Source organism: Nerophis lumbriciformis, linkage group LG18, assembly GCF_033978685.3.
Source record: "Nerophis lumbriciformis linkage group LG18, RoL_Nlum_v2.1, whole genome shotgun sequence".
NCBI lineage: Eukaryota > Metazoa > Chordata > Actinopteri > Syngnathiformes > Syngnathidae > Nerophis > Nerophis lumbriciformis.
The window spans coordinates 8,955,407-8,983,372 of NC_084565.2; the positions used below are offsets into that span (position 1 = coordinate 8,955,407).

At 40.5% G+C, this 27,966-nt stretch overlaps 1 protein-coding gene across 2 annotated transcripts in view; it reads left to right on the forward strand.

Moving 5' to 3' along the window:
- The first annotated feature begins 4,130 nt into the window (after nt 1-4,130).
- The window catches only part of atrip (ATR interacting protein), a 50,868-nt gene continuing 27,032 nt past the window's right edge, over nt 4,131-27,966 (forward strand). Inside the window, exons 1-13 of one of the 2 annotated variants that reach the window (XM_061977614.1) lie at nt 4,131-4,414; nt 7,969-8,246; nt 13,241-13,323; nt 17,163-17,324; nt 17,380-17,492; nt 18,443-18,600; nt 18,680-18,778; nt 23,129-23,267; nt 23,349-23,519; nt 25,942-26,167; nt 26,244-26,294; nt 26,835-27,019; nt 27,280-27,416. In XM_061977614.1, the coding sequence (XP_061833598.1) occupies nt 7,988-8,246; nt 13,241-13,323; nt 17,163-17,324; nt 17,380-17,492; nt 18,443-18,600; nt 18,680-18,778; nt 23,129-23,267; nt 23,349-23,519; nt 25,942-26,167; nt 26,244-26,294; nt 26,835-27,019; nt 27,280-27,416 (1,783 nt within the window). In that variant the 5' untranslated portion in view covers nt 4,131-4,414; nt 7,969-7,987. The remainder of the gene's footprint in view (nt 4,415-7,968; nt 8,247-13,240; nt 13,324-17,162; nt 17,325-17,379; nt 17,493-18,442; nt 18,601-18,679; nt 18,779-23,128; nt 23,268-23,348; nt 23,520-25,941; nt 26,168-26,243; nt 26,295-26,834; nt 27,020-27,279; nt 27,417-27,966) is intronic. The other variant, XM_061977615.1, reaches the window with a different exon arrangement.

A 27,966-nucleotide genomic window follows, 5' to 3' on the forward strand; every position in this document is an offset into this window, starting at 1 on the left:
ACACCATTTTTTTTTTAGGCCTCCACAACCTGTAGAAAGGGTGATGATCAAAAACCTGGTCCCCATTCCAAATGATAACCAGTGTGTGTGTGTGTGTGTGTGTGTGTGTGTGTGTGTGTGTGTGTGTGTGTGTGTGTGTGTGTGTGTGTGTGCGTGTGTGTGTGTGTGTGTGTGTGTGTGTGTGTGTGTGTGTGTGTGTGTGTGTGTGTGTGTTGCAATGCATCATCATGTCTTTAGCTGAGCCTTGCCATTTATATGTTAAGAACGGAGGCGGGGAGAGAGCATGCATGCATGTATCTCTCACACACACACACACACACACACATTGATGTCTATTTTTAAAAATGGAACTCACACTTGCTGTTGCTGAGAGAGAAGCTGCATGAAAGCTCTCCGTTATGATGACGGAGGAGAGCGTGATGTGAGCATGATGGAGGATGCTGTCCTCCTTCATGCTCACAGAGGAGAATGCTGCACTTGTTCATGTCCAAATCAACCGTTCGCTACCTCTGTTCAACGGCAAAACTCTCGGCAAAAGCATCGGACCGCAGAGTCCCACAGGGACAAAATGTACTTTCACGGCCTTATGGCTTTAACTAATGTTGACGCACTTCTGCCTCTTGCCAGTAGGAGGAGCTGATGAGTGATGTTTGGTACAAATGCAAAAAGTGACCATATATGGAGCGGTATGGCGAAGTGGGTAGAGCGGCCGTGCCAGAAAACCTGAGGGTTGCAGGTTCGCTCCCCGCCTCTTGACATCCAAATCACTGCCGTTGTGTCCTTGGGCAGGACACTTCACCCTTGCCCCCGGTGCCGCTCACACTGGTGAATGAATGATGAATGAATGATAGGTGGTGGTCGGAGGGGCCGTAGGCGCAAACTGGCAGCCTCGCTTCCGTCTACCCCAGGGAAGCTGTGGCTACGAATGTAGCTTACCACCACCAGGTGTGAATGAATGATGGCTTCCCACTTCTCTGTGAGCGCTTTGAGTATCTAATAATAGAAAAGCGCGATATAAAATCTAATCCATTATTATTATTATATATTATCATTAAATAACCATGGATGAAGTGGCTGGGGGGAGGGAAGTCTGGGCTTCTCTGCTTAGGCTGCTGCCCCCGCGACCTGACCTCAGATACGCGGAAGAAGATGGATGGATGGATGGATGAATGGACCTACTTTACTAGAAATTATTGTTTACATTTTTTCCCCCTCACAATGCACCTATATGGATTCAATGTTACATTATAGTTAGGATAAAAAATCATATATATGGAAGAATCAAACTATAGGATTCTCGGTGGTGAAACAGTTTATGAATGTGTGAAAAGTTCCAATGTTGTTATACCAGGCAGTGCCGGCCCAAGCCTCCATGGGGCCCTTAGCAAAATTTGATTTTGGGGCCCTCTATTTCTGCCAATAATATTGATTGTTGATCATTCACACACCTACTATAAACTCATTGCGGCTCTGGCAGTGTTGTTTACATTATCCTATTGTCAGCCTGGCATGTCTTTACAAATGACATGTCATTTATAAAGATATGGGGGTGGCCCAGTTAAGAACATAAATAATACCAATGAATGATGTCCAGAGTGCCACATATGGTTCCTAATCTTAAAATGTAGAAAACATTCAGCTACAAGAGTGGCCTGGGGTTGAATAGTCCAAGTGATAAAGCTTTGTATTTACAGTAAAAGTGTCATCTTGACTCATCAGTCTTGTACATATTAGTCTTTAATTACTAGTTTATATTTTTAGTTAATTGTTCATATTTAATGTTTACTTTGTACAAAGAGAGCGCAGTCTACTGAAGTTAAATTCATCAATAGTTTTCCCCTTTGAAAGACGCAAGGCAAATTCCTTCCATATCACCATGTTGCTACAATGATCTTCACTGTTTTCATGCTGTTTCAGCAGTGCACCTATGTTGACCCAATCCCGCTGTCCCTCGGCTGCCACTTTTAAGGACTTTTTGGAAAATAATTTGCAGCAAAAGCAACAGACTGCATCTTTACTTCTTGAATAAGTCAGCCAGCTACGCTTGACTTTTTTTTCCCATTTACTAGCTGTCTGTACGTATAATGATAATGAAAACTTCGGCCATCATGCCGTTTGGGGAATGAAAAGTTCTCCTTAATAGACAGTGGTCCTCTGATCACCTGCTCAGTCCTGTCTGAATCTGAGAGGAAAGAAGGCCACTCAGCTGGGTCAACTGGCGGAGCTGATGATGGTCCATGGTGTGAAGGGGACGTTGTGGTGGAAGTTGCTGAGGAAGTGACCAAAGAAAGACAATGACTAAAAAAGAAGGACCTATAAGGTCATTAAATTGCACTGTTGGACATAATTATTAATCTCAGAATGTTCTGCAGTACAATGAGCAATTATAAAGGGTGTTTTGCAGTTAACTTACTAGATAAATCAGCTGTGGTTTCAGACATGGAGGGGACAGTGGGCACAGAGGATGGAGGTGTGTGAGAGAGCACTGTAGAGGATGGAGATGGACCTAAGATGAAATACATATAGGCACATATATTAATGAGATACTTTGACTATATTAATTTCCCTTCAGGTGTAATGTTTATACTAAGAAATGAAATGTATACTGTAAGGTGACAGTCTTTTCCTCACCTGATTCGTCACTCACAGGCCTAGATCAGCAGCAGCACTCTGTTGACCTAAAATTGTGTTTTTGTACAATAATATATCTTTGATAATTTAGAAATCATCAGTCAGACTCGTACATGCAAAAAAATAAATAAGAATTTTTTGTTAATTGCTTTTGGGGGCCCCCTGGTGGCCGCGGGGCCCTAAGCAAGCGCTTAGTACGCTTATGCCTTGGGCCGGCTCTGATACCAGGAGTCATATTGAGAAGATCAAATCTTTGGCGACTCAAAACGTGTTCAAACACGACTCCTCGTCTGAGAAACCTTTATATTGAAGATGTTACTTTTTATAATGATGAATGTTCTAACAAATATATATTTTGAAAGTACAATTCAAAGACAGTTTATTCTAAAATAGTTTACAATAGGGAAAACAAGGACACAATATATTACATATTGTGTTCTTGCTAAAGTTAAAGAAATACAATGTAAAATTATTAATGCAATATGATCTACTAATTATGGTTGACAACTGTTATATCTGTGATTCTATAGAAGTTCAATCAATCAATCAATCAATGTTTATTTATATAGCCCTAAATCACAAGTGTCTCAAAGGGCTGCACAAGCCACAACGACATCCTCGGTACAAAGCCCACATGTTATGACTTTTTTATTCCTGGAATGTGATACTGTACATTTATTTTGGAAGGAGGCTGAAAGACAAAAGTATCGCGATGTCCCCTATAGAACACATTACAATTGGCCTATTTACAAAATATAAACACCTACAAATTATTGATAATATTAGTATATTGCAAGCTATTTTTTTTTATACACAAAAGTCGCTTTTTAAAAGATTTCATCTATTTCAATCTTGAAAGATGGTAAAAAGTACAAAATACCTTTAATTATTATCTTTATTGGATGACATTTAAGTTGTTTTAAATGAGCCACATTCTTATTGTACATATTTTATTCGTCACTTATATTTACTTTTCTTTAACACGTTTTTATTCGTATATTATATTGCTATGTAAATTGCAAGGAAGTTGCGTAACCAGTGTAACATTTAATTTGGTCTGATATTCTTACTTAAATATGAAAATCAGTGTATTTTGTGTAGTAATTACTATTGAAATATTATTGGACGAAATTGGTATTTTAAAATAGCGCATTTGTTGTATTTTTTTATTTATTTCATTTATACAGCCCTAGCTGTACTTTAGTTCCTACCTGTTGTTTCCGTACATCCGAATAGGGAACGGACGAGTAAATTGCTTAAAACTGGTGAAAAATATTGGTGAGAAAAAAATAGAAATATTGGATAGGAAATAATCTAAAGTGGCTTAATCTTTAATTGTTTACTAAATAAATAAATAAATAAAAAGTTACCGCAGTTGCATTCCGTGCAGTTTGTCCTCACCGAAGACCCGTAGTCAAGCGCTCCTCTGATTGGTCGAAAACGTCATAGCTTTGTTGTGATTGGTCGAAACGTAGCAGCTTTGTTGTGATTGGTCAGACTAGCAGACCTATGTTGCGGGTTGAAACACTTTGTTTGCTGACAACATTTCGTCTCTTTTTACGCACAAAATGGCAGATTGAGCAATGTGTTATTTTGCCACACAGGCGCTTCGTGACTGATGCGGGAAAACTATCCTCAACAGCGTGTTTACACGCCGGCCAAACCTCTCTTTCGATACGTTTGGCACGCTTAGCTTAGCATGCTAACTTCCTTCATAATAGCAGATGCTAACTGAGGTGCTAAACTGCAGGTGATTGTGACGTCATCAGCACTGGACTCTCAGGTACATCTTCATTTCTCACAATGACATCTTCTTTCTTCATTTTTAGCAAAACCAGTTACAGTTATAAATTATAACTTGTAATTTATTTGCTTCTGAAACTTTTAGCAAGTTACATAAAATAGCATCAGGTGGTTACTTTTGCAGAAATCAACGCCTATCTGAAAAGGAGTAGGAAGAAGCAAAGTTAATTATTCAGTTGTCCATCCATCCATCCATCTTCTTCCGCTTATCCGAGGTCGGGTCGCGGGGGCAGCAGCCTAAGCAGGGAAGCCCAGACTTCCCTCTCCCCAGCCACTTCGTCCAGCTCCTCCCGGGGGATCCCGAGGCGTTCCCAGGCCAGCCGGGAGACATAGTCTTCCCAACGTGTCCTGGGTCTTCCTCGTGGCCTCCTACCGGTCGGACATGCCCTAAACACCTCCTTAGGGAGGCGCTCGGGTGGCATCCTGACCAGATGCCCGAACCACCTCATCTGGCTCCTCTCGATGCGGAGGAGCAGCGGCTTTACTTTGAGCTCCCCCCGGATGACAGAGCTTCTCACCCTATCTCTAAGGGAGAGCCCCGCCACCCGGCGGAGGAAACTCATTTCGGCCGCTTGTACCCGTGATCTTGTCCTTTCGGTCATAACCCAAAGCTCATGACCATAGGTGAGGATGGGAACGTAGATCGACCGGTAAATTGAGAGCTTTGCCTTCCGGCTCAGCTCCTATTCAGTTGTGTAACAAGTATATACGATACGATGTCATGCATCACACAATTCCAGTTGTTTCATTACAGCACGTCCGAAAAGGAGTAGGAAGAAGCAGAGCTTATTTAATCCTACCCCTTTTCATACCATAGCTATTTTATACCATTTCCTTGTTCTCTGTAACAGAACAGTGAACAAATAAATAATACACCACAGTAAGCATGCACATATTAAATACATAACTAACTGTTGTATCAATAACAATAAAAGGGTTCGAGATGTTCATCATCATTCTTGTTTTGTGTACTTTGTGAACACTTGTAGTTTGAAAAGTCTCTTAAAATTAATCATATTGGTGCTTTGTTTCATTTCTTTGGTTAATCCGTTCCATAATTTAATTCCACATACTGATATGCTAAAGGTCTTAAGTGTTGTACGTGCGTACAAATGTTTCAAATTACATTTTCCTCTAAGGTTATATTTCTCCTCTTTTGTTGAGAATAATTGTTGTACATTCTTGGGTAGCAGGTTATAGTTTGCTTTGTACATCATTTTAGCTGTTTGCAAATGCACCAAATTGTTGAATTTACCGTATTTTTCGGACTATAAATCGCAGTTTTTTTTCATAGTTTGGCCGGGGGTGCGACTTATACTCAGGAGCCACTTATGTGTGAAATTATTAACACATTACCGTAAAATATCAGATAATATTATTTATCTCATTCACGTAAGAGACTAGACGTATAAGATTTAATCGGATTTAGCAATTAGGAGTGACAGATTGTTTGGTAAACGTATAGCATGTTCTATATAGTTATATGTAGAGTATATGTAGAATATATATATATTATATATATAAGATATTATATATATTATATTATTTATTATTCCTGTCTATTGTGAGCGAACTGTGGTGCTGAATTTCCCCCAGGGATCAATAAAGTACTTTCTATTCTATTCTATTCTGTTCTATTCTAGTTATTTGAATGACTCTTACCATAATATGTTACGTTAACATACCAGTTGGTTATTTATGCCTCATATAACGTACACTTATTCAGCCTGTTGTTCATTATTCTTGATTTATTTTAAATTGCCTTTCAAATGTCTATTCTTGCTGTTGGCTTTTATCAAATACATTTCCCCAAAAAATGCGACTTATTTTTGTTTTTTTCCTTCTTTATTATGCATTTTCAGCCGGTGCGGCTTATACTCCGGAGCGACTTATAGTCCGAAAAATACGGTAATAAATAAAGGGTTTTCTCTATATCCAACATTATGTATTATTCTAATTAGGGATGATACTCGAAACCGGTTTTCCCGGTTGTTCGATAAGAAAAGAACTGAGTCCTCGGACTCAAATCCCTTTTTGAGAACCGGTACCCGTTATCGAGACCACTATAGTAAAGAAAAAGAGTTGGTTCTTTATTCGAATCCCTCAGAACGAATCCCGTCCCGACCAGAAATGCCCCGTGAGACATCACAAGAAATGACGTCACGTAGCTCAGTCATTAGGCGCAGATAGGGAAAGCAGGAAAAAAATGGACAGGAAAAAGCGCTCCAAGGTGTAATAAAGGTCAAAACAAAAGGTATAATCCAATGAATAACTTTACTGAGAGATTTGAGCAGGGTACAAACACATGACCAACACTTTTACTTTTTTCCATATACAACAACCTATCTGGACTCGATAAGAGAATCGATAAGGAATCGGTTCGATAAGAGGATTCGATAATAGGCTCGAACTCGATAATTTCTTATCAAAAATCATCCCTAATTCTAACTGATCTTTTTTGTAACCCAGTTATTTAACCCTGATAATGTATTTATTTTATACCATAACCATAACTTTGACATGTTTTATATGGCTGGGCGATAACCCTGAAAACTTCTTTAATTGGTCAATATCGATAATTATTAGAGATGGCCGATAATATCGGACTGACGATATTATCGGCCGATGAATGCTTTAAATTGTAATATCGGAAATTATCGTTATCGGTTTCCAAAAGTAAAATGTATGACTTTTTAAAAGGCCGCTGTGTACACGGACGTAGGGAGAAGTACAGAGCGCCAATAAACCTTAAAGGCGCTGCCTTTGCGTGCCGGCCCAATCACATAATATCTACGGCTTTTCACATACACACAAGTGAATGCCAAGCATACTTGGTCAACAGCCATACAGGTCACACTGAGGGTGGCCTTATAAACAACTTTAACACTGTTTCAAATATGCGCCACACTGTGAACCCACACCAAACAAGAATGACAAACACATTTAGGGAGAACATCCGCACCGTAACACAACATAAACACAACAGAACAAATACCCAGAACCCCTTGCAGCACTAACTCTTCCGGGACGCTACAATATACACCCCCACCTCAACCCCGCCCACCTCAACCTCCTCATGCTCTTTCAGGGAGAGCATGTCCCAAATTCCAAGCTGCTGTTTTGAGGCATGTTGAAAAAAATAATGCACTTTGTGACTTCAATAATAAATATGGCAGTGCCATGTTGGCATTTTTTTTCCATAACTTGAGTTGATTTATTTTGGAAAACCTTGTTACATTGTTTAATGCATCCAGGCATAATTAGGCATAATAATGTGTTCATTCCACCACTGTATATATCGGTATCGGTTGATATCGGAATCGATAATTAAGAGTTGGACAATATCGGGATATTGGATATTGGCAAAAAAGCTATTATGGGATATCTAATAATTATTGATATTTTTATGAACTATTGAAACTATCAAAATATAATATGCAATTAAGCCGTGGTCTTATTTAAAAAAAATGCACAAACTCTCCTCCCTGCTCCCCACTAAGTCTGCAAATAAGCTTTCTTCATCTCCCGCCACAGTTGGTTGGACACACACAGCATGACTTGCCCTCCCAGCAAGCGCCTCAGAAGCCACCACTCGGACGTCCCCAAGGTGGACTTCTTCGACGACGACGACTTCACCCAGGACGACCTGGATGAGATCGACACCATCGCCTCACAGGCCATCAGCTGCGGGGGTCCAAAAGCGGGGGAGCGGCCAGGATTCCATGCCTCCACCTGGCCGAGCGCACCGTTGGGGAGAGAGAAGATGGGGGGCAAGAGAGGAGATTTGGGGGTGCCCAGCAGAGAGCCTCTTGGTGGGTACATCTGCTTTCCTTTTCATACAAACTCGTAACACTCCATCTTGGAACAATCCACATGTATCAATAATTGATCATATGTTTTACCGCAGTAGTCATTTTGGCACTGTAAGATAAGAACCAGGCGTTAGCACTTAGCAGTGACATCAGTTATGTTTCATTCAAGTTGAGGATGCATTTTGCTATTTGCTTGTCCTGCCTTACATTTTCATTCACTTGCTCCAGCTTGTCTCAGCTGACTTTGGGTGGTAGGCGGGTTACACCCCGGACTGGTCTCCAGCCAATCACAGGGCAGGTGTATTTAAACACCTGTTCAAATGTACACCTATGGACAATTAGCCCAACATGCATGTTTTGGAATGTGGGAGGTCGAGCTGCAACTAACGATTATTTCGATAGCCGGTTAGTCAACGACTATCTTCACGATTAGTCGACTCGTCAGATAATAAAGCGTACACACATATCAACTTTTTAATGCAGATTTAGTTATTTTAGGCGTGTGCTTAGGAACAATGAAGATGGCTAATTCATTCATGAATATTTATTTATACTGTAACTGTGCTGCTCATTCAGCTGTTACAACAAATTAGAATGACTAATAAAATGTTGTCCATTTAAAAGAAAAGAAAGGCAAAGTTAAATTAATCTTGTTTGTGTATTCAAAAATGTTAAAATAGCAGCAATGAAAACAAAACAAAACACAAATTAACTTCCTCTAAAAGAAAAGCATTTTGTGATGTTTAAAAAGCTACACACTAGTATATTGATTATTGATGAACTCTTGGCAGTTTTAGCACTCTAATAGTGTGTGTGTGTGTGTGTGTGTGTGTGCGTGTGTGTGTACACATTTATATACATATATGTATATATATATATATATATATATATATATATATACATATACATATATATATATGTGTGTGTGTGTGTGTATATATATATATATATATACAGTATATATATATATACTGTATATATATATATATATATATATATATATATATATATGTATGTATATATATATATATATATATATATACATATATATATATATATATATATATATATATATATATATATATATATATATATATATATATATATATATATATATATATATATGTATATATATATGTCTTAATAAGGTTATCCAAAAAATAGTGCTCAATACCGTAGTAGAGCGCAATATATGTATGTGTGGGGAAAAAAATCACAAGACTACTTCATCTCTACAGGCCTGTTTCATGAGGGGTTCCCTCAATCATCAGGAGATTTCCTGATGATTGAGGGAACCCCTCATGAAACAGGCCTGTAGAGATGAAGTAGTCTTGTGATTTTTTTCCCACACATACATATATGTATATATATATGTATGTGTGGGAAAAAATCACAAGACTACCGTACTTCATCTCTACAGGCATGTTGCCTGAGGGGTTCTCTCAATCATCTGAAAAAAAAAATCTGATGATGATTGAGGGAACCCCTCATGAAACAGGCCTGTAGAGATGAAGTAGTCTTGTGATTTTTTTCCCACACATACATATATTGCGCTCTACCACGGTATCGAGCACTATTTCTTGGATAATCTAATTAAGACATATATATATATATATATATATATATATATATATGTATGTGTGGGGGAAAAATCACAAGACTATTTCATCTCTACAGGCCTGTTTCATGAGGGGGGGGTACCCTCAATCGTCAGGAGATTTATATATATATATATATATATATATATATATATATATATATACAGTACATACATAAATACATATATATATATATATACATATATATATATATATATATATATATATATATATATATATATATATATATATATATATATATATATATATATATATAATCAGTACAGGCTAAAGGTTTGGACACACTTTCTCGTTCAATGTGTTTTCTTTATTTTCATGACTATTTACATTGTAGATTGTCACATCAAAACTATGAATGTTTGATGTGACAATCTACATGAACATGTGGAGTTATGTACTTAACAAAAAAAAGTAAAATAACTGAAAACATGCTTTATATTGTAGTTTCTTCAAAATAGCCACTCTTTGCTTTGATGACTTTTGCACACTCTTGGCATTCTCTCCATGAGCTTCAAGAGGTAGTCACCTGAAATGGTTTTCACTTCACAGGTGTCATAGTTTTGATGTGACAATCTACAATGTAAGTAGTCATGAAAATAAAGAAAACACATTGAAATGAGAAGGTGTGTACAAACTTTTGGCCTGTACTGTGTATGTATATATATATATATATATATATATATATATATATATATATATATATATATATATAAAATGTGTGTGTGTGTGTGTGTGTGTGTGTGTGTGTGTGTGTGTGTGTGTGTGTGTGTGTGTGTGTGTATATACATATATATGTATATGTATGTACTGTATATATGTATGTACAGTATGTGTGTATATATACAGGTAAAAGCCAGTAAATTAGAATATTTTGAAAAACTTGATTTATTTCAGTAATTGCATTCAAAAGGTGTAACTTGTACATTATATTTATTCATTGCACACAGACTGATGCATTCAAATGTTTATTTCATTTAATTTTGATGATTTGAAGTGGCAACAAATGAAAATCCAAAATTCCGTGTGTCACAAAATTAGAATATTACTTAAGGCTAATACAAAAAAGGGATTTTTAGAAATGTTGGCCAACTGAAAAGTATGAAAATGAAAAATATGAGCATGTACAATACTCAATACTTGGTTGGAGCTCCTTTTGCCTCAATTACTGCATTAATGCGGCGTGGCATGGAGTCGATGAGTTTCTGGCACTGCTCAGGTGTTATGAGAGCCCAGGTTGCTCTGATAGTGGCCTTCAACTCTTCTGCGTTTTTGGGTCTGGCATTCTGCATCTTCCTTTTCACAATACCCCACAGATTTTCTATGGGGCTAAGGTCAGGGGAGTTGGCGGGCCAATTTAGAACAGAAATACCATGGTCCGTAAACCAGGCACGGGTAGATTTTGCGCTGTGTGCAGGCGCCAAGTCCTGTTGGAACTTGAAATCTCCATCTCCATAGAGTAGGTTAGCAGCAGGAAGCATGAAGTGCTCTAAAACTTGCTGGTAGACGGCTGCGTTGACCCTGGATCTCAGGAAACAGAGTGGACCGACACCAGCAGATGACATGGCACCCCAAACCATCACCCAACCATGCAAATTTTGCATTTCCTTTGGAAATCGAGGTCCCAGAGTCTGGAGGAAGACAGGAGAGGCACAGGATCCACATTGCCTGAAGTCTAGTGTAAAGTTTCCACCATCAGTGATGGTTTGGGGTGCCATGTCATCTGCTGGTGTCGGTCCACTCTGTTTCCTGAGATCCAGGGTCAACGCAGCCGTCTACCAGCAAGTTTTAGAGCACTTCATGCTTCCTGCTGCTGACCTGCTCTATGGAGATGGAGATTTCAAGTTCCAACAGGACTTGGCGCCTGCACACAGCGCAAAATCTACCCGTGCCTGGTTTACGGACCATGGTATTTCTGTTCTAAATTGGCCCGCCAACTCCCCTGACCTTAGCCCCATAGAAAATCTGTGGGGTATTGTGAAAAGGAAGATGCAGAATGCCAGACCCAAAAACGCAGAAGAGTTGAAGGCCACTATCAGAGCAACCTGGGCTCTCATAACACCTGAGCAGTGCCAGAAACTCATCGACCCCATGCCACGCCGCATTAACGCAGTAATTGAGGCAAAAGGAGCTCCAACCAAGTATTGAGTATTGTACATGCTCATATTTTTCATTTTCATACTTTTCAGTTGGCCAACATTTCTAAAAATCCCTTTTTTGTATTAGCCTTAAGTAATATTCTAATTTTGTGACACACGGAATTTTGGATTTTCTTTTGTTGCCACTTCAAATCATCAAAATTAAATGAAATAAACATTTGAATGCATCAGTCTGTGTGCAATGAATAAATATAATGTACAATTTACACCTTTTGAATGCAATTACTGAAATAAATCAAGTTTTTCAAAATATTCTAATTTACTGGCTTTTACCTGTATATATGTATGTATGAATGTGCGTGTGTGTATATATATGTGTATATATACATATATATGTATATGTATATATATATATATATATATATATATATATATATATATATATATATATATAAAGTATATATATATATGTATATATATATATATATATATTTTTTAAATTTATCTGTCCTGTCCAGCCACTCAGACAAATCATATTGTAGATGTAGATGATCTATATCTGTTGTGCACATTTACTTTAGAAAAGAGAAGTGTTGGATATTTCTCTTGTTGCCTTATTTGTATTTGACTTTGTTTATTTGATTTATTTATTTATTAATATATGTATGTGGGCTTTGTACCGAGGATGTCGTTGTGGCTTGTGCAGCCCTTTGAGACACTTGTGATTTAGGGCTATATAAATAAAGATTGATTGATTGATTGATTAAATGTTTGGGAGTAATTGTATTCAACAAAACCAGTTTTCTTTTAACTAATACAGGAATGTATCACAACTGTTTGCCTTTTTTTTTAACAGAGGAATGTAGTTAATCATAGAACTGGCACCCAATGTTATTAGAATGTATTGATTTTGAATAGAGAATATTTTTGAATGAAAATCGATTCTGAATCGAATCGTGACCCCCAAGAATCGAATCGAATCGTGTGATTCACAGCTCTAGTGATTATACATGTATATTAGTGCTGTCAAATGTTGTTTTTTTCAGTCAAATGCATAATTAATCACAGTTTAGGGTTAGGGTTAACCCTAACCAGCACGCGTGATTTGTATTCATTTGAAAAAAGGACGCAGCCGTTACTGTTCTGTGGCCCTCAATGAGAACCTTTGCCATACATGCATGGAATGAACATGCAAACTCCACATAGGGACTTGCAATATTAGATTATATTAATGTTGATTATTTTCAAAGATATGTTGTGTTCCTGTGTTGTTTCTCAGAAAACAGGCAGCAGCAGTTTGGGCCAGACGGCGAGAACCCCTACAGCCTGCTGGTGGCTCAGCATGCAGAGCTCAAGAGGAAGGTGATCCATGCTCACACAGAACCAAGCAACACTAAAACTATAATAGCAACACAATCTGGCTACTCATAACACCCTCAAATAATAAAACAAGAGCTTGCTGTACTTTTTGCTCTGTGTCAAAATCCCACGCACCTTTGGGGAACTGCACTTTTTTGGGGATATTGCCCATCATCCACAATCCTTATGTGAGACAAGAACGCTTTTCTATGCGTATTAAATATTAAACAGCTGCTAGTAAGAGGCAGCTAACAATGCGGGTAATGGGTATTCTAAGACCCATTTTAAAAAAAACAATACCGTTATATATACATGCTGTAAGTATATGGAATCTAGTAACAGGCACTTTCCTGATAACATGTAATATTTACAGTATTTTGCTCATTTTAAGATTACTAAAGGCATTTCCGGGGCGCATTCATTTCACGGTTGTTGCTACACGCTAAAAGTTTCAAATAAGAAACCGTGATGTAGAATGGCCACTCTCACACTGCAAAAAGTCAGTGTTCAAAAACAAGAGAAAAAAATACAAAAATGAGGGGTATTTTATTTGAACTAAGCAAAATTATCTGCCAATAGAACAAGAAAATTTGGCTTGTCAAGACTTTCCAAAACAAGTCAAATTAGCTAACCTCAATGAACCCAAAAATACCTTAAAATAAGTATATTCAATTTCTCACTAAATAACAAGTGCTTTTCTTGATAGAAAAAAAAAGACCTTTTAGCTCAATATGTTGAAAAATATTCTTAAATGAAGTAAATGCTAGTGCCATTATCTTGACATAATGATATTACATTTCTTGAAAGCAGCAAACTTATACTAAAAACTAATTTATTGTTCTTAATGGAAAGGCAACAAGGCAAGCGCTTGTTACTCTCGGGGTCTCCTAGCCGCTCAGGCAAATCATATTGTCTAAAATGCATTTTTCCATCGACAACATGACATCATCGCGCCAAGTGCGTGCTCTTTCAGTCAATTAGTGCGCATATATACAGCCCGGCCCCCGGCCAAAAAATGTTTAATTTTAATTTTGAAGAATTAATCTGAATGTGCATGAACTATTTCTGTTCAAAATTGTTAGAAATGTCACTTGTTAAATGTTTAAATATTAACTGTCAGTTTACTGTACTGTGCCAACTGTACTACTATATGAGTACCTATTTTCTATCGTTTCATTGAAAATAAAACAGCATTTGGCTGTCATCTGTTTTAATTATGAGACACAATTGTGTCAAAGTCATGATTTTTTTTTTCATGCTTGAAATAAGAAATGATGACTTTAAAAAAGTAGTTGTATACTTGTGAGTGTTGATGACACAGCTTTGCAACACTTGATATTCTAGTTTCAAGCATGTTTTACTCAAAATAGGTCATCAAATCTCAGCAACAAGCTGTAATATCTTACTGAGATCATTGAGGACCAAAACACTTAAAACAAGTAAAACACTCTAACATAAAATCTGCTTAGTGAGAAGAATTATTATTTTTTATTTGAGATATTTCATCTTACTTAGATTTCACTTTTTGCAGTGCACTGAGTTGCGGATTGATGGATGTTTATTTTTTGAGCTGCTGAATTCAAATTAAACTTCACTCCTCAGATTAAACATGCTTCCTCGCAATCAGGGCTGCACGATTTTAGTAAATAATAACCCTAATTGCAATGTATCTCTCTCAAGACTGCAATTCGATTTGTGATTTTTTTTATATTTTATACATATAAATACATAAAACTGCGAAAATAGCAAAAGAGGAAAGACATGTTACTTTTAGACTGTCAGTCAATATATTAATGTCTCAAGGTGCCACACATTAGAACAGGACTGTCAAACTTGCTTTCACTGAGGACCACACATCGCAGGTATGGCTGCCCTCAGAGGGCCGCCATATATTCATTTGTTTAGGCATTTTATTATATATTTTATGTACACTGTAAAAAAATCTGGGAAATGAGTTGCCAGTTTTTTACTGTAAAATATACAGATTTATTCTACAATATATTACGGTAAATGGAAAAACAGTACCCACTGTTTTTTACAGTAAAATACTGGCAGCTTAGTTGCCAGAATTTTACGTTACAATTTACAATGTTTTTTTTACAACTTATTACTGTAAAGGGAAAAACTGTACCATTGTTTTTTTTTATTTTTGGCAACTGAGCTGTCAGTTTTTTACTATTAAAAAAAACTGTGGTACCGTTTTAACATTTACAGTAATACATCATTAAACCGCAGATTTTACAGTAAAAAAAAAAAGTCAGTTTAGTCGCCAGAATTTTACAGTAAAAACTGAGGTAGAGTTATTTTCAATTTACAGTTATATGCTTTTACCGTAAAATCTATTGTCCTTTTTACAGCGTACACTTTGATGGATAATTTGCTTTGAAAGTAGATATTGAAGTATTTATTTTTATTTTAACAAGACAAAATGTTTGGATATTGGATAATAATACAGCATAAAAAGTATGCAATTTAATGCAGTACATGTATTTTTTCCTGTCAAAATGAAAGTAACTATTACATTTAGTAAGAAAATATATTTTCCTAGGCGTTCGCGGTCCACATAAAATGACGTGGCGGGCCAAGTCTGGCCCCCGAGCCTTGAGTTTGACGGCTGTGCATTAGAACAATGTGCAATAATTTAAAAAATATTTTGCTTTATGCAGACAGACTCAGAGCATTTGTCTACATCATGCTCTTAAACTGAAGAAATAACCAATAAAAACTATACAGTGTTTATAATGTAAACATTATATATAGTGATAATGCAAGTAACCATTTAAAAAAATATAAACTTTTATTTCTCATTACTGTTTAATTGTTTAACAATCTACTGTAATTGGAAGGTAAATAACTTTATCTTAAATAATCAAAACAAAACAATAAAATGAACTAATTTCTGTTAGCAAAAATAACATCTTTAAGTGCATTTTTTTTTCCTAGTTGGAAAAACTAAGTCAAATGTCTTAGTCCTTTTTTGTTGTCATCGTCTATGTTGGTTGGCTCATATTGCCCATCGACAATGTTCATGTTTTTTTCCCTCCTAATTGTTGTTACTAAAAAAAGAGGGCTCACTGCGTCCAGTTAATTCTAATGTAAGAGGAGCATTGTTGGTGGTTTTGTGATGTTTTTAAGAGGGCTACGTAGGCGGACTGGATAAATCACGTTACCTGCATTGTTAGCCGCCTCGTACGAGCAGTTTTTCAATATTTAGAATGCATGTAAAAGAGGAATAAATGTGTTTTCTACTCGCAAAAGGTGCGGTTTTCCTTTAAAAATTGGTTCAGTTTGCTCTTGTTTTGGTTCTGAATATGAACATTTTTAACATCAATGTGGGGAAAAAACCCCGAATAACAGCTGTCAGGTTCAAACACTGATGACATCTATTAAACAAGACAAGAAGCAAACAGAGGCAGAATTCAATTTGGCTCAGTGAGTAGAAACGTGGACATCTGGACCCTTGTACAGTGTCATCACGCTCTGCCAAAAGATTGCACGCCTCTTTCTTTTATTTGGACCTTCCCTAACCACATGGCCATAGCTGTTTCTAAAGGACAAAGGTCGTAAACAGTTCACAGAAAAGGTCGTAAAAGAGTCCAAAAAGAGTTCAAAAAGAGGTTGCCTGGAGGGGAGTCTGGTCCTGCTTCCTCTTCGCTTTTGTAGTGCTTGGGTCAGACAATATCTTTCTGTTTGTTTACAATACATGAAAGAAAACAGAGCACCTTCATGTTGCTTCCCCCCTACACAGTGGAGTTTTACGAGCCTTACTCTTGGTAGGTTCCAAAGACAGCTTAGAAACCATTATTCTAACACAACCGTGTTTGTTATGTGGTTTTTGACAGCTGGAGGAGGAGATAGTCTTGAAAACCGGGGAGATCCGGGTCCTGAGGGACTCCCTCAGAGGAGTCCAGCAGGAGAAGGAGGTCCTGAGACAGAACGTAGTCCTCCTGGAGGCGCAGACGCAGCGGGAGCAGAGCGAGCGGGAGAAGGGACTCAACAAGAAGGCAAGCGAGCACACGTGAGCCTCAGGACGGGCGCCCGGCTAATGTTTGCGTGCAGGTTCAGTCGCTGCGGACGGAGCTGCAGTTCAAAGAATCGGAGATCAACGAGATGAAGAGCAAACTGCTGAGCACCGAGCGAAACAAGATTGCGTCTCCCCTGCATAGAAAAAGGTGAGTAACTACACAATGACGTTTTGGTGAATTTACGAAACTAAAACAGCACAAAAAGAACGCCATTGTAAGTTATGAATACTAACACAGGCACTTGTAAACGTGTTAGCATATTAGCTAATGCTAACGACGCTAGCTTGATTACATTACTATTGCACGTTCAAATGTGCATGAAAACACTCCTGCAGACATCACACATGGGACGGTTTAGTAAGTAAGAATTGTTGTAGTTATATTGTAAAACTTACAAACGTTGCTTGGAGTGATGAATGAAGAATCTATATGAGCACAAAAGTTATGGAGGACTAGCTATAAACAATGGGAGACCGGGCTTTCTGCTCCGCCGCTCCCAGTCTGTGGAACGCTCTCCCTGACCACCTGAGGGCACCACAGACTGTGGATGCTTTTAAAAAAGGCTTAAAACCCCTTCTTTTAAAAAAAGCCTTTTTTTTTAGATATATGCGTGCTAGTTCTAGTTTTTATTTTTATTTGTTTTTATTATCTTTTTACTTATTTTTATTTTTTTAATACACTGTAGCACTTTGAGGTTGTGTGCTCAATGGAAAGTGCTTTTAAATAAAATCTATTATTATTATTATTATTATTATTAGAAGAAGGAACAGCACTTGTACTTCAGGTTTAAAGCTCCAAACAGAAGGGCACAGCAGGACCTGCAGTGAGCAAACTCATCCAAAAGAGGGCGCCATAACACAAACACACCCTTTCAATGTTATTGCTTGATTTCAAAACTATTTGCATCATGGCCAACAGCGGGGGGGAAAAAATGTTTTAAAGTAAAAAAGTAGCAGATTATAGCACCGAAATTACGGTACTGTCATGCAAGTGTAAAAATAATTTTGTCCAGCTATTTAGCTAATCAAATGTTGAGGTTCCACTGTCTTTAGTTTACTAGAGTTGTGCTGATAAAAGCGTTGTCTCACTCTGCTCAGCCCCAAATTGCTCAATGGCCTTGGCCAGCTGGGTGGCAGCGGCTCCTCCTCTCCAACAGGCCACGGTTTCATCACCAAGGAAATGTTCACGGCTCAGGTCCCATCCAGAAACACGCCGGTCAAAACCCCCGCCAAGACTAGCAAGGCACATCGGGACGGTGAGTGGCGTGACGTCAAGGCCTTGGGAGTTTGAAACCCACCGCCATTCATGTTTTTTTTATTGCAACTGTGTTCCAGCAGACCGACCGCCATCGTGCGTGAGATCAACTGACACACAGGAAGTAGTCAGTCCTGACCCATTCCAGGCCGTCAGACCTGCACACCAGCACCATCAAGGTGAGTGAGTTGTATGTTATTCATTGTATGTTTTGGTTTCCTTTTCATGAATGGGAATTGACAAGCATTGGTTTAGTTGAATTTTATTTTGAAACACAAAATGTAAAATGGACAAGCAAATCTTTCATCTTTTCCTAAGTGCAATAACTGAATCTAAAATATGGTTTTATTTTCATTTGATATATCATGTAACAAAAATAAAAATCACCAGTCAGCAGACATGAAAAAAGCAGTGTGGTCTTGTATCCTGCGTCAGAAAAACTAAATGATCATTGCTCAATATGTTTTTATGTATGAAATTAGTAGTTTGTGTCGTAGTTTTTTTTTTATGTTTCTGCTAACAATTTTTTTTTCATTTTTGTTATATTAAATATGAAATTAAAATAAACCCGGTTTTTTTTTAGATTTATTTTTTGCGTTTTGACACTACAAAAAAAGCCTTGTTTTTCTATTTTTAATTTTTCAAAATAAAATTTAAAGACTTCTATGGAAATGCAAGAACCGAGACTCAGATTTCCCTCGCCCGGACGCGGGTCACCGGGGCCCCCCTCCGGAGCCAGGCCCGGAGTTGGGGCACGATGGCGAGCGCCTGGTGGCCGGGCCTGTCCCCATGGGGCCCGGCCGGGCACAGCCCGAAGAGGCAACGTGGGTCCCCCCTCCAATGGGCTCACCACCCATAGCAGGGGCCATAGAGGTCGGGTGCAATGTGAGCTGGGCGGTAGCCGAAGGCAGGGCACTTGGCGGTCCGATCCTCGGCTACAGAAGCTAGCTCTTGGGACGTGGAACGTCACCTCGCTGGGGGGGAAGGAGCCTGAGCTAGTGCGCGAGGTAGAGAAGTTCCGGTTGGATATAGTCGGACTCACCTCGACGCACAGCAAGGGCTCTGGAACCAGTTCTCTCGAGAGGGGCTGGACTCTCTTCCACTCTGGCGTTGCCAGCAGTGAGAGGCGACGGGCTGGGGTGGCAATTCTTGTTGCCCCCCGGCTCAGAGCCTGCATGTTGGAGTTCAACCCGGTGGACGAGAGGGTAGCTTCCCTCCGCCTTCGGGTGGGGGGACGGGTCCTGACTGTTGTTTGCACTTACGCGCCAAGCAGCAGCTCAGAGTACCCACCCTTTTTGGATTCACTCGAGGGAGTACTTGAGAGTGCTCCCCCGGGTGATTCCCTCGTTCTACTGGGGGACTTCAACGCTCATATTGGCAACGACAGTGAAACCTGGAGAGGCGTGATTGGGAAGAATGGCCGCCCGGATCTGAACCCAAGTGGTGTTTTGTTATTGGACTTTTGTGCCCGTCACGGATTGTCCATAACGAACACCATGTTCAAGCATAAGGGTGTCCATATGTGTACTTGGCACCAGGACACCCTAGGCCGCAGTTCTATGATCGACTTTGTAGTTGTGTCATCGGATTTGCGGCCTCATGTTTTGGACACTCGGGTGAAGAGAGGGGCGGAGCTTTCTACCGATCACCACCTGGTGGTGAGTTGGCTGCGATGGTGGGGGAGGATGCCGGACAGACCTGGCAGGCCCAAACGCATTGTGAGGGTTTGCTGGGAACGTCTGGCAGAGTCTCCTGTCAGAGAGAGTTTCAATTCCCACCTCCGGAAGAACTTTGAACATGTCACGAGGGAGGTGCTGGACATTGAGTCCGAGTGGACCATGTTCCGCACCTCTATTGTCGAGGCGGCTGATTGGAGCTGTGGCCGCAAGGTAGTTGGTGCCTGTCGTGGCGGTAATCCTAGAACCCGTTGGTGGACACCGGCGGTGAGGGATGCCGTCAAGCTGAAGAAGGAGTCCTATCGGGTTCTTTTGGCTCATGGGACTCCTGAGGCAGCGGACAGGTACCGACAGGCCAAGCGGTGTGCGGCTTCAGCGGTCGCGGAGGCAAAAACTCGGACATGGGAGGAGTTCGGGGAAGCCATGGAAAACGACTTCCGGACGGCTTCGAAGCGATTCTGGACCACCATCCGCCGCCTCAGGAAGGGGAAGCAGTGCACTACCAACACCGTGTATGGTGCGGATGGTGTTCTGCTGACCTCGACTGCGGAAGTTGTGGATCGGTGGAGGGAATACTTCGAAGACCTCCTCAATCCCACCAACACGTCTTCCTGTGAGGAAGCAGTGCCTGGGGAGTCTGTGGTGGGCTCTCCTATTTCTGGGGCTGAGGTTGCTGAGGTAGTTAAAAAGCTCCTCAGTGGCAAGGCCCCGGGGGTGGATGAGATCCGCCCGGAGTTCCTTAAGGCTCTGGATGCTGTAGGGCTGTCTTGGTTGACAAGACTCTGCAGCATCGCGTGGACATCGGGGGCAGTACCTCTGGATTGGCAGACCGGGGTGGTGGTTCCTCTCTTTAAAAAGGGGAACCGGAGGGTGTGTTCTAACTATCGTGGGATCACACTCCTCAGCCTTCCCGGTAAGGTCTATTCAGGTGTACTGGAGAGGAGGCTACGCCGGATAGTCGAACCTCGGATTCAGGAGGAACAGTGTGGTTTTCGTCCTGGTCGTGGAACTGTGGACCAGCTCTATACTCTCGGCAGGGTCCTTGAGGGTGCATGGGAGTTTGCCCAACCAGTCTACATGTGCTTTGTGGACTTGGAGAAGGCATTCGACCGTGTCCCTCGGGAAGTCCTGTGGGGAGTGCTCAGAGAGTATGGGGTTTCGGACTGTCTGATTGTGGCGGTCCGCTCCCTGTATGATCAGTGTCAGAGCTTGGTTCGCATTGCTGGCAGTAAGTCGGACACGTTTCCGGTGAGGGTTGGACTCCGCCAAGGCTGCCCTTTGTCACCGATTCTGTTCATAACTTTTATGGACAGAATTTCTAGGCGCAGTCAAGGCGTTGAGGGGATCCGGTTTGGTGGTTGCAGGATTAGGTCTCTGCTTTTTGCAGATGATTTGGTCCTGATGGCTTCATCTGGCCAGGATCTTCAGCTCTCACTGGATCGGTTCGCAGCTGAGTGTGAAGCGACTGGGATGAGAATCAGCACCTCCAAGTCCGAGTCCATGGTTCTCGCCCGGAAAAGGGTGGAGTGCCATCTCCGGGTTGGGGAGGAGATCTTGCCACAAGTGGAGGAGTTCAAGTACCTCGGAGTCTTGTTCACGAGTGAGGGAAGAGTGGATCGTGAGATCGACAGGCGGATCGGTGCGGCGTCTTCAGTAATGCGGACGCTGTATCGATCCGTTTTGGTGAAGAAGGAGCTGAGCCGGAAGGCAAAGCTCTCAATTTACCGGTCGATCTACGTTCCCATCCTCACCTATGGTCATGAGCTTTGGGTTATGACCGAAAGGACAAGATCACGGGTACAAGCGGCCAAAATGAGTTTCCTCCGCCGGGTGGCGGGGCTCTCCCTTAGAGATAGGGTGAGAAGCTCTGTCATCCGGGGGGAGCTCAAAGTAGAGCCGCTGCTCCTCCACATTGAGAGGAGCCAGATGAGGTGGTTCGGGCATCTGGTCAGGATGCCACCCGAGCGCCTCCCTAAGGAGGTGTTTAGGGCATGTCCGACCGGTAGGAGGCCACGAGGAAGACCCAGGACACGTTGGGAAGACTATGTCTCCCGGCTGGCCTGGGAACGCCTCGGGATCCCCCGGGAGGAGCTGGACGAAGTGGCTGGGGAGAGGGAAGTCTGGGCTTCCCTGCTTAGGCTGCTGCCCCCGCGATCCGACCTCGGATAAGCGGAAGAAGATGGATGGATGGATGGATGGAAAATAAAATTTAAATAAACCAATCGTTTTTTTTGTTTTCATTTCCCATTCTTGAAGAGAATGTAATGACTAAAACATACTATTTCCTATTCTGAAATGCAAATCAAAAAACACATTTCGGACCATTTTTTCTATTTTCATTTCTGAAACAAAAGTTGGACAACTATTTAATGACACTTGTCTTTATTTTGAAGTTATCATGCCGTGATTTGACCAGTCCGGTCCACTTAGGAACATATTTTCCTCCGTGTGGCCCCTGAGGCAAAATGAGTTTGACACCCCTGGTCTAGTGTGTAGAAAAGCGCTATATAAATCTAATCCAGTATTATTTTTGCCTTATTTGTATTTGACTTTATTAAATCTTCGGCTAGAATTTAATTAAACAAAACCAGTTTTCTTTAAAGTAACATAAAACTTGATCAGAGTTGTTTATTTTAATAATAATAATAATAATGGATTTTATTTGTAAAAGCACTTTACATTGAGCAAACAACCTCAAAGTGCTACAGTTTATAAAAAAAATAAAAAATAAGTAAATTAAAAATTTTTAATTAAATTAAAAAAAATAAAAACTAGAAAAGCCTAATATTATGGAGGAATGTCGTTAATCATAGAACTGGCACCCAATGTTATTGAAAACTATTGATTTCCTAGGTGGCGTCTTGTTGGGCTTGTTGCTACAGCAGCGTTTATCTCCCAGCAGCCTCTGCCTCTCTCACCTGCTGTCTATAAGCCAGACTGACGTCTGCTCGTCAGCCAAGCGAGATGCCGCTGCATCCCATTGGGACTTCAGGTGAAATGCAATTTCTAACTTAAATAGAACATTTTTTGTCAAGCTGACCAACGTGTTATCCTTTCTTGTGCTGGTGTCCAGCAAATTCCCTGCTGGCTCTTTTCGCCAAAACGCTCCTGCAGCCGGCGTCAGCGGGCGTAGAGGCGGAGTTCCCCAAGCTGCTCTCAGTCCTGTCCAAAGTCTGGCGGTCACAGGACTCAACATGCTGAGTCAAAGTCGAGCTGGCGCCTCGGCCAACACCACAGAACACAGGTGCAGCATTTTACTCAGTTTGCCACACAATATGAACTGCCCGTTTTTTTTTGTCCTGTTGACAAAGTTTGGGTCACCCTTCATCTTTTATTTAGAAAATTCCCCCCACAAATTGCACATTTAACTACAGTCTTAAACATGCAGAACCGGGGTGTCCAAACTATGGCCCGTTTGCGTCTTCAATTTGGCGCTCCAATAAGAAATTTGGCCGGGCGCGGCATTTTCATATAATATACAAAGTTGTTTCTTTTATTAATCAATCCAACAAAACGAAACACAACAATACCATAATAATGCAATCCACTTCCAAAACCAAACCCGACCCAGCAACATCCAGAATAGCAATTAATAGAGCAATTGAGAGGACACACAAACCTGACACAGAACAACCTAAAAGTAGTGAAACAAAAATGAATATTATCAACAACAGTATCAATACTAGTAACAATTTCAACATAACAGTGATTAAAAATCCCTCATTGACATTGTCATTACAGACATTTATACCATTTTGTCACCATGTGGTGGCCAACGATAGTAACTCGAGTCAATGGCAAATAATTGTACATCAATGTGACTTTGTGCACAACATATACTTATATGACCCAACCCAAACAACCTACCCTAGTCATGATGCAGAAAGTAAAATTCAACCAGCACAAAAAAATCAACAAACATGATCACACATAACATCCTACTCATTGAACTTTGTGGATATTATAAAAAAACATCCAATCAGCATGAAAAAAATCAAAACTACACCCTTTTAAATCCATTACAAGGGATGATGAGGAAAATGCAAAACACTCTCCACACTTATCCATGTTTGGCACATTTTAGCTGCTTGATATTTGTCATTGATTAAACAACTTTAAGGAGGTCGTCACGGAAGTAAACAAGGTAAGCATTGAATTTTCACATACTCTTAATAACCAATTATAATAATTATTAATTACATATCCATTATATTATTATAATAATATGCAATCATATTTATACATATAGTTACTTTGCATGCCCCACAGTGAAAAAGTTTGGACAATCTAATCTAAAAACAAGCGCACAACGATTTTCAATGTAACTGACAGTCACAACAGAGAAAAAAGTTTTCGTCATCACTGTTCAATTAATGTAACGTCACTTTATTGAGCAAAACTCTTTGTCGGCCATAAACACATGACCGAAACATTGGTAAAAAAGTTTCTATGTAGCAAAACTGGTCATTTTCTGCTGTACAAACCAGACCAAAACCAACTTTGTCATATCAACAGCAGCCACTCGCTCTTTCTCACTTGCTCCAACACATGCGCATAAGGAACTTGGCCGGTGATGCGTTTACAGCCACCCAAAAAGTCGGACAACTGCAACACACCATACATAATCTGTAATTCCAGGTCGTTACACTAAGATTTACCAAAAAAATGTGTGCATATTGTACTGTCATTAAGGGGATTAAGAATGTCAGGTTCAAACACTGATGACATCTATTAAACAAGACAAGAAGCAAGGAATTAAACAGAGACAGAATTAAATTTGGCTCAACTGAGGAGAGACGTCTGGACTGTACTCTTTGTACAGTCTCACCACGCTCTGGCGAAAGGTTGTGCGCCTCCTCTTTTATTTGGACTTTCCCTGATTACATGGCAACAGCTGTTTCTAAGGGAGGGGGTCGTAAACAGCCATCACCTTTGATTACAAACAGTTCAAAGAAAAGGTCGTAAAACAGTTCAAAGAAAAGGTCCCCGGAGGGGAGTCGGGTCCTGCTTCCTCTTCACTTTGTAGTTCTCGGGTCAAGACAATATATTTCTGTTGATTACAACACATCAAAGAAACAGAACACCTTCATGTTGCTTCCCATCCTACACAGTGGAGTTTTACAAGCCTTCTTCTTGGTAGGTTCAAAGACCGCTTTTGTCTTCTCGCCGGGAACTCATGGCAACACAAAGTTTTGTGATAACTTAGATACAATTATTCTAACAAATAATCTTAATTTATAAATATTAATCATGAAATGCTGTTATTATATTAAGTAAATACTAATAAAAAGATATATTTTACAAACAGAAAGTTACAGGAATGTACACATGATCCCATGCTTACATCTCATTGTGCAACGTGTGAATGTTTTAATAGGAACTAAATGTGATTTTTGAAAGGGTAGAAATGATTTCCCAAGCAGGACCCCCACCCAGACATACAATACTAATACACAGCTCATGAAAAACAATATTTTTTGTAATTGTCATTGTAAGTGGCCCAAAACACTAATATTAGAAAATAATCTCATGGAAATGACTGCTGTCATTTGATTCTAATAATAAGAACTGTAACTTGTTATTTAGTCAGGGAGTTCTTTGCGTTTGCTCACACACGTGAAAAATGAGTGTGCAAACGAGGTGTGTGTGTGTGTGTGTATATATAGGTCTCCTGGCGCCGTGCTTCTTCTCCCTCTGCTGGACCTGCACTTATCTGGCCTCTGTGAGGCTCTGGATGTACCAGGAGTTACCTCTGGCGCCTCAGAGGCTCTGCCGGAGAGCTGCGCCCTTGCTGCGGGACCAGGGAGGCCGGACGAGGCGGGCTTCAGCCTGGAAGACGTCGGACTCTTGGCCCTCAGGCTCTTGTACCTGTTGCTGGCCCACAGTGACGAGGTGTGTGTGACATGACATCAGCACGTGATAGACACCATACAGAATGTGTGACGACCTCATGCTTCATGCTCCGCAGGTGGTCCAGGCGGTTCTTTCAACGCAGAGTGAACGCAGCACAGAAAACCAGGTATTTGAAAACATCCAGGACTGTGCTGAAAGCAAAAGTGAAGTGAAGTGAATTATATTTATATAGCGCTTTTTCTCTAGTGACTCAAAGTGCTTTTACATAGTGAAAGCCAATATCTAAGTTACATTTAAAGCAGTGTGGGTGGCACTGGGAGCAGGTGGGTAAAGTGTCTTGCCCAAGGACACAACGGCAGTGACTAGGATGCGGAAGCAGAGATTGAACCTGGAACCCTCAAATTTCTGGCACGGCCACTCTACCAACCGAGCTATGCCGCCCCAAAAGTTAAGAGGTGACTTTGCATGTGTTAATGAAAACTATTTGCATTAGGGCCGTCAGCGAAAAAAAATCCAGGAGTTAGCTGCACCGTTTTATAATCCGCAGGGTACAAAGCGTGGGGGGAAAAAATAGCGGATTATAGTCTGGAAATTACAGTAAATAGAGGCGTTTACATCAACCTTCTGTCCCAATATTTTTGCTGTCTGCATTTTGTCATATTGGATTTATTTATTGACACATCAAACATTCCCCTTCTGGTCCCAGGCTGGCTCACCCACAGCAAGAGAGGTCCCTCACTCCCACAATGCCTTGCTGCAGTCCGTGTTGCGCCTTTGCTGCGCCGGCGTTGGCGGCGATGGCAGCAGCACACACCGGGAGGAGCTGGTCGTCAGCGCCCTGAAGACAGTGCGAGTCCTGGCGGCGAGGACGGCGCGCACGCACGCCGACCGGTGCGTTGTTGTGGCAGACATTATGTCAGGTTTATGCAGGTGTGCCCAATCTAATGGCCGCCTAGTGTTCATTTGCTGCTGTTGTTGTTTCAAATAACCTCTTCTAGATTTAAAGTAGCAATGATTGTCACACACACACGAGGTGTGGCCAAATGATTCTCTGCATTTGACCCAAATGCCTTTTTTAATCCTGTATGCTCATTTGAAAATGTCAAAAGATGAAATAGATTTTGGTATAAAGTTGCTTATGTCTCTCCCAGGTTGCAGTGTGTGTTGCAGGCGCTGTGCGCGTCCTTGTCCTCTGACCTCAATCCACGTGCGCTCACAGAGTGTGTTTTAGTCCTCCTGTCCCTGTGCGACCACGCCGCGCTGACTCAGCAGCTCTGCTCCCAGCACGGTGAGATTCTCTTCTTATCGGGATTTATTTATGCTCTTTTTTTTTTGTGGGTATTATTACTCTGGTGCGGGGGTCAGCAAACTGCGGCTCTTTAAGTGCCGCTCTAGTGGCTCCCTGGAGCATTTTTAAAATGGAAAAAGATGGGGGGGTGGAATATTTCTCTGTTTTAGTATGTTTTTTGTTTGAGGACAAACATGACACAAACCTTCCCAATTGTTAGACATCCCACTGTTTAATATGTTTGTGTGTATGCGTCACTAATGAGAGTATTTGGTGAACATCATTTTGTCCTATTAATTTTGGCCGTTCTTGAACTCACCATCGTGACGCAACAGTTTGTTTACATGTAAAATCTTCCACTCCTCCTTTGTCTCATTTTGTCCACCAAAAATGTTATGCTAAAAGGTGAGCTTTGTTGATGTTATTGACTTGTTGGAGTGCTAATCAGGCATATTTGGTCAGTGCATGACTGCTAACATGCTATTTAGGCTAGCTGTATGTACACATTGCATTATTATGCATCGTTTGTAGCTATATTTGAGCTCATTTA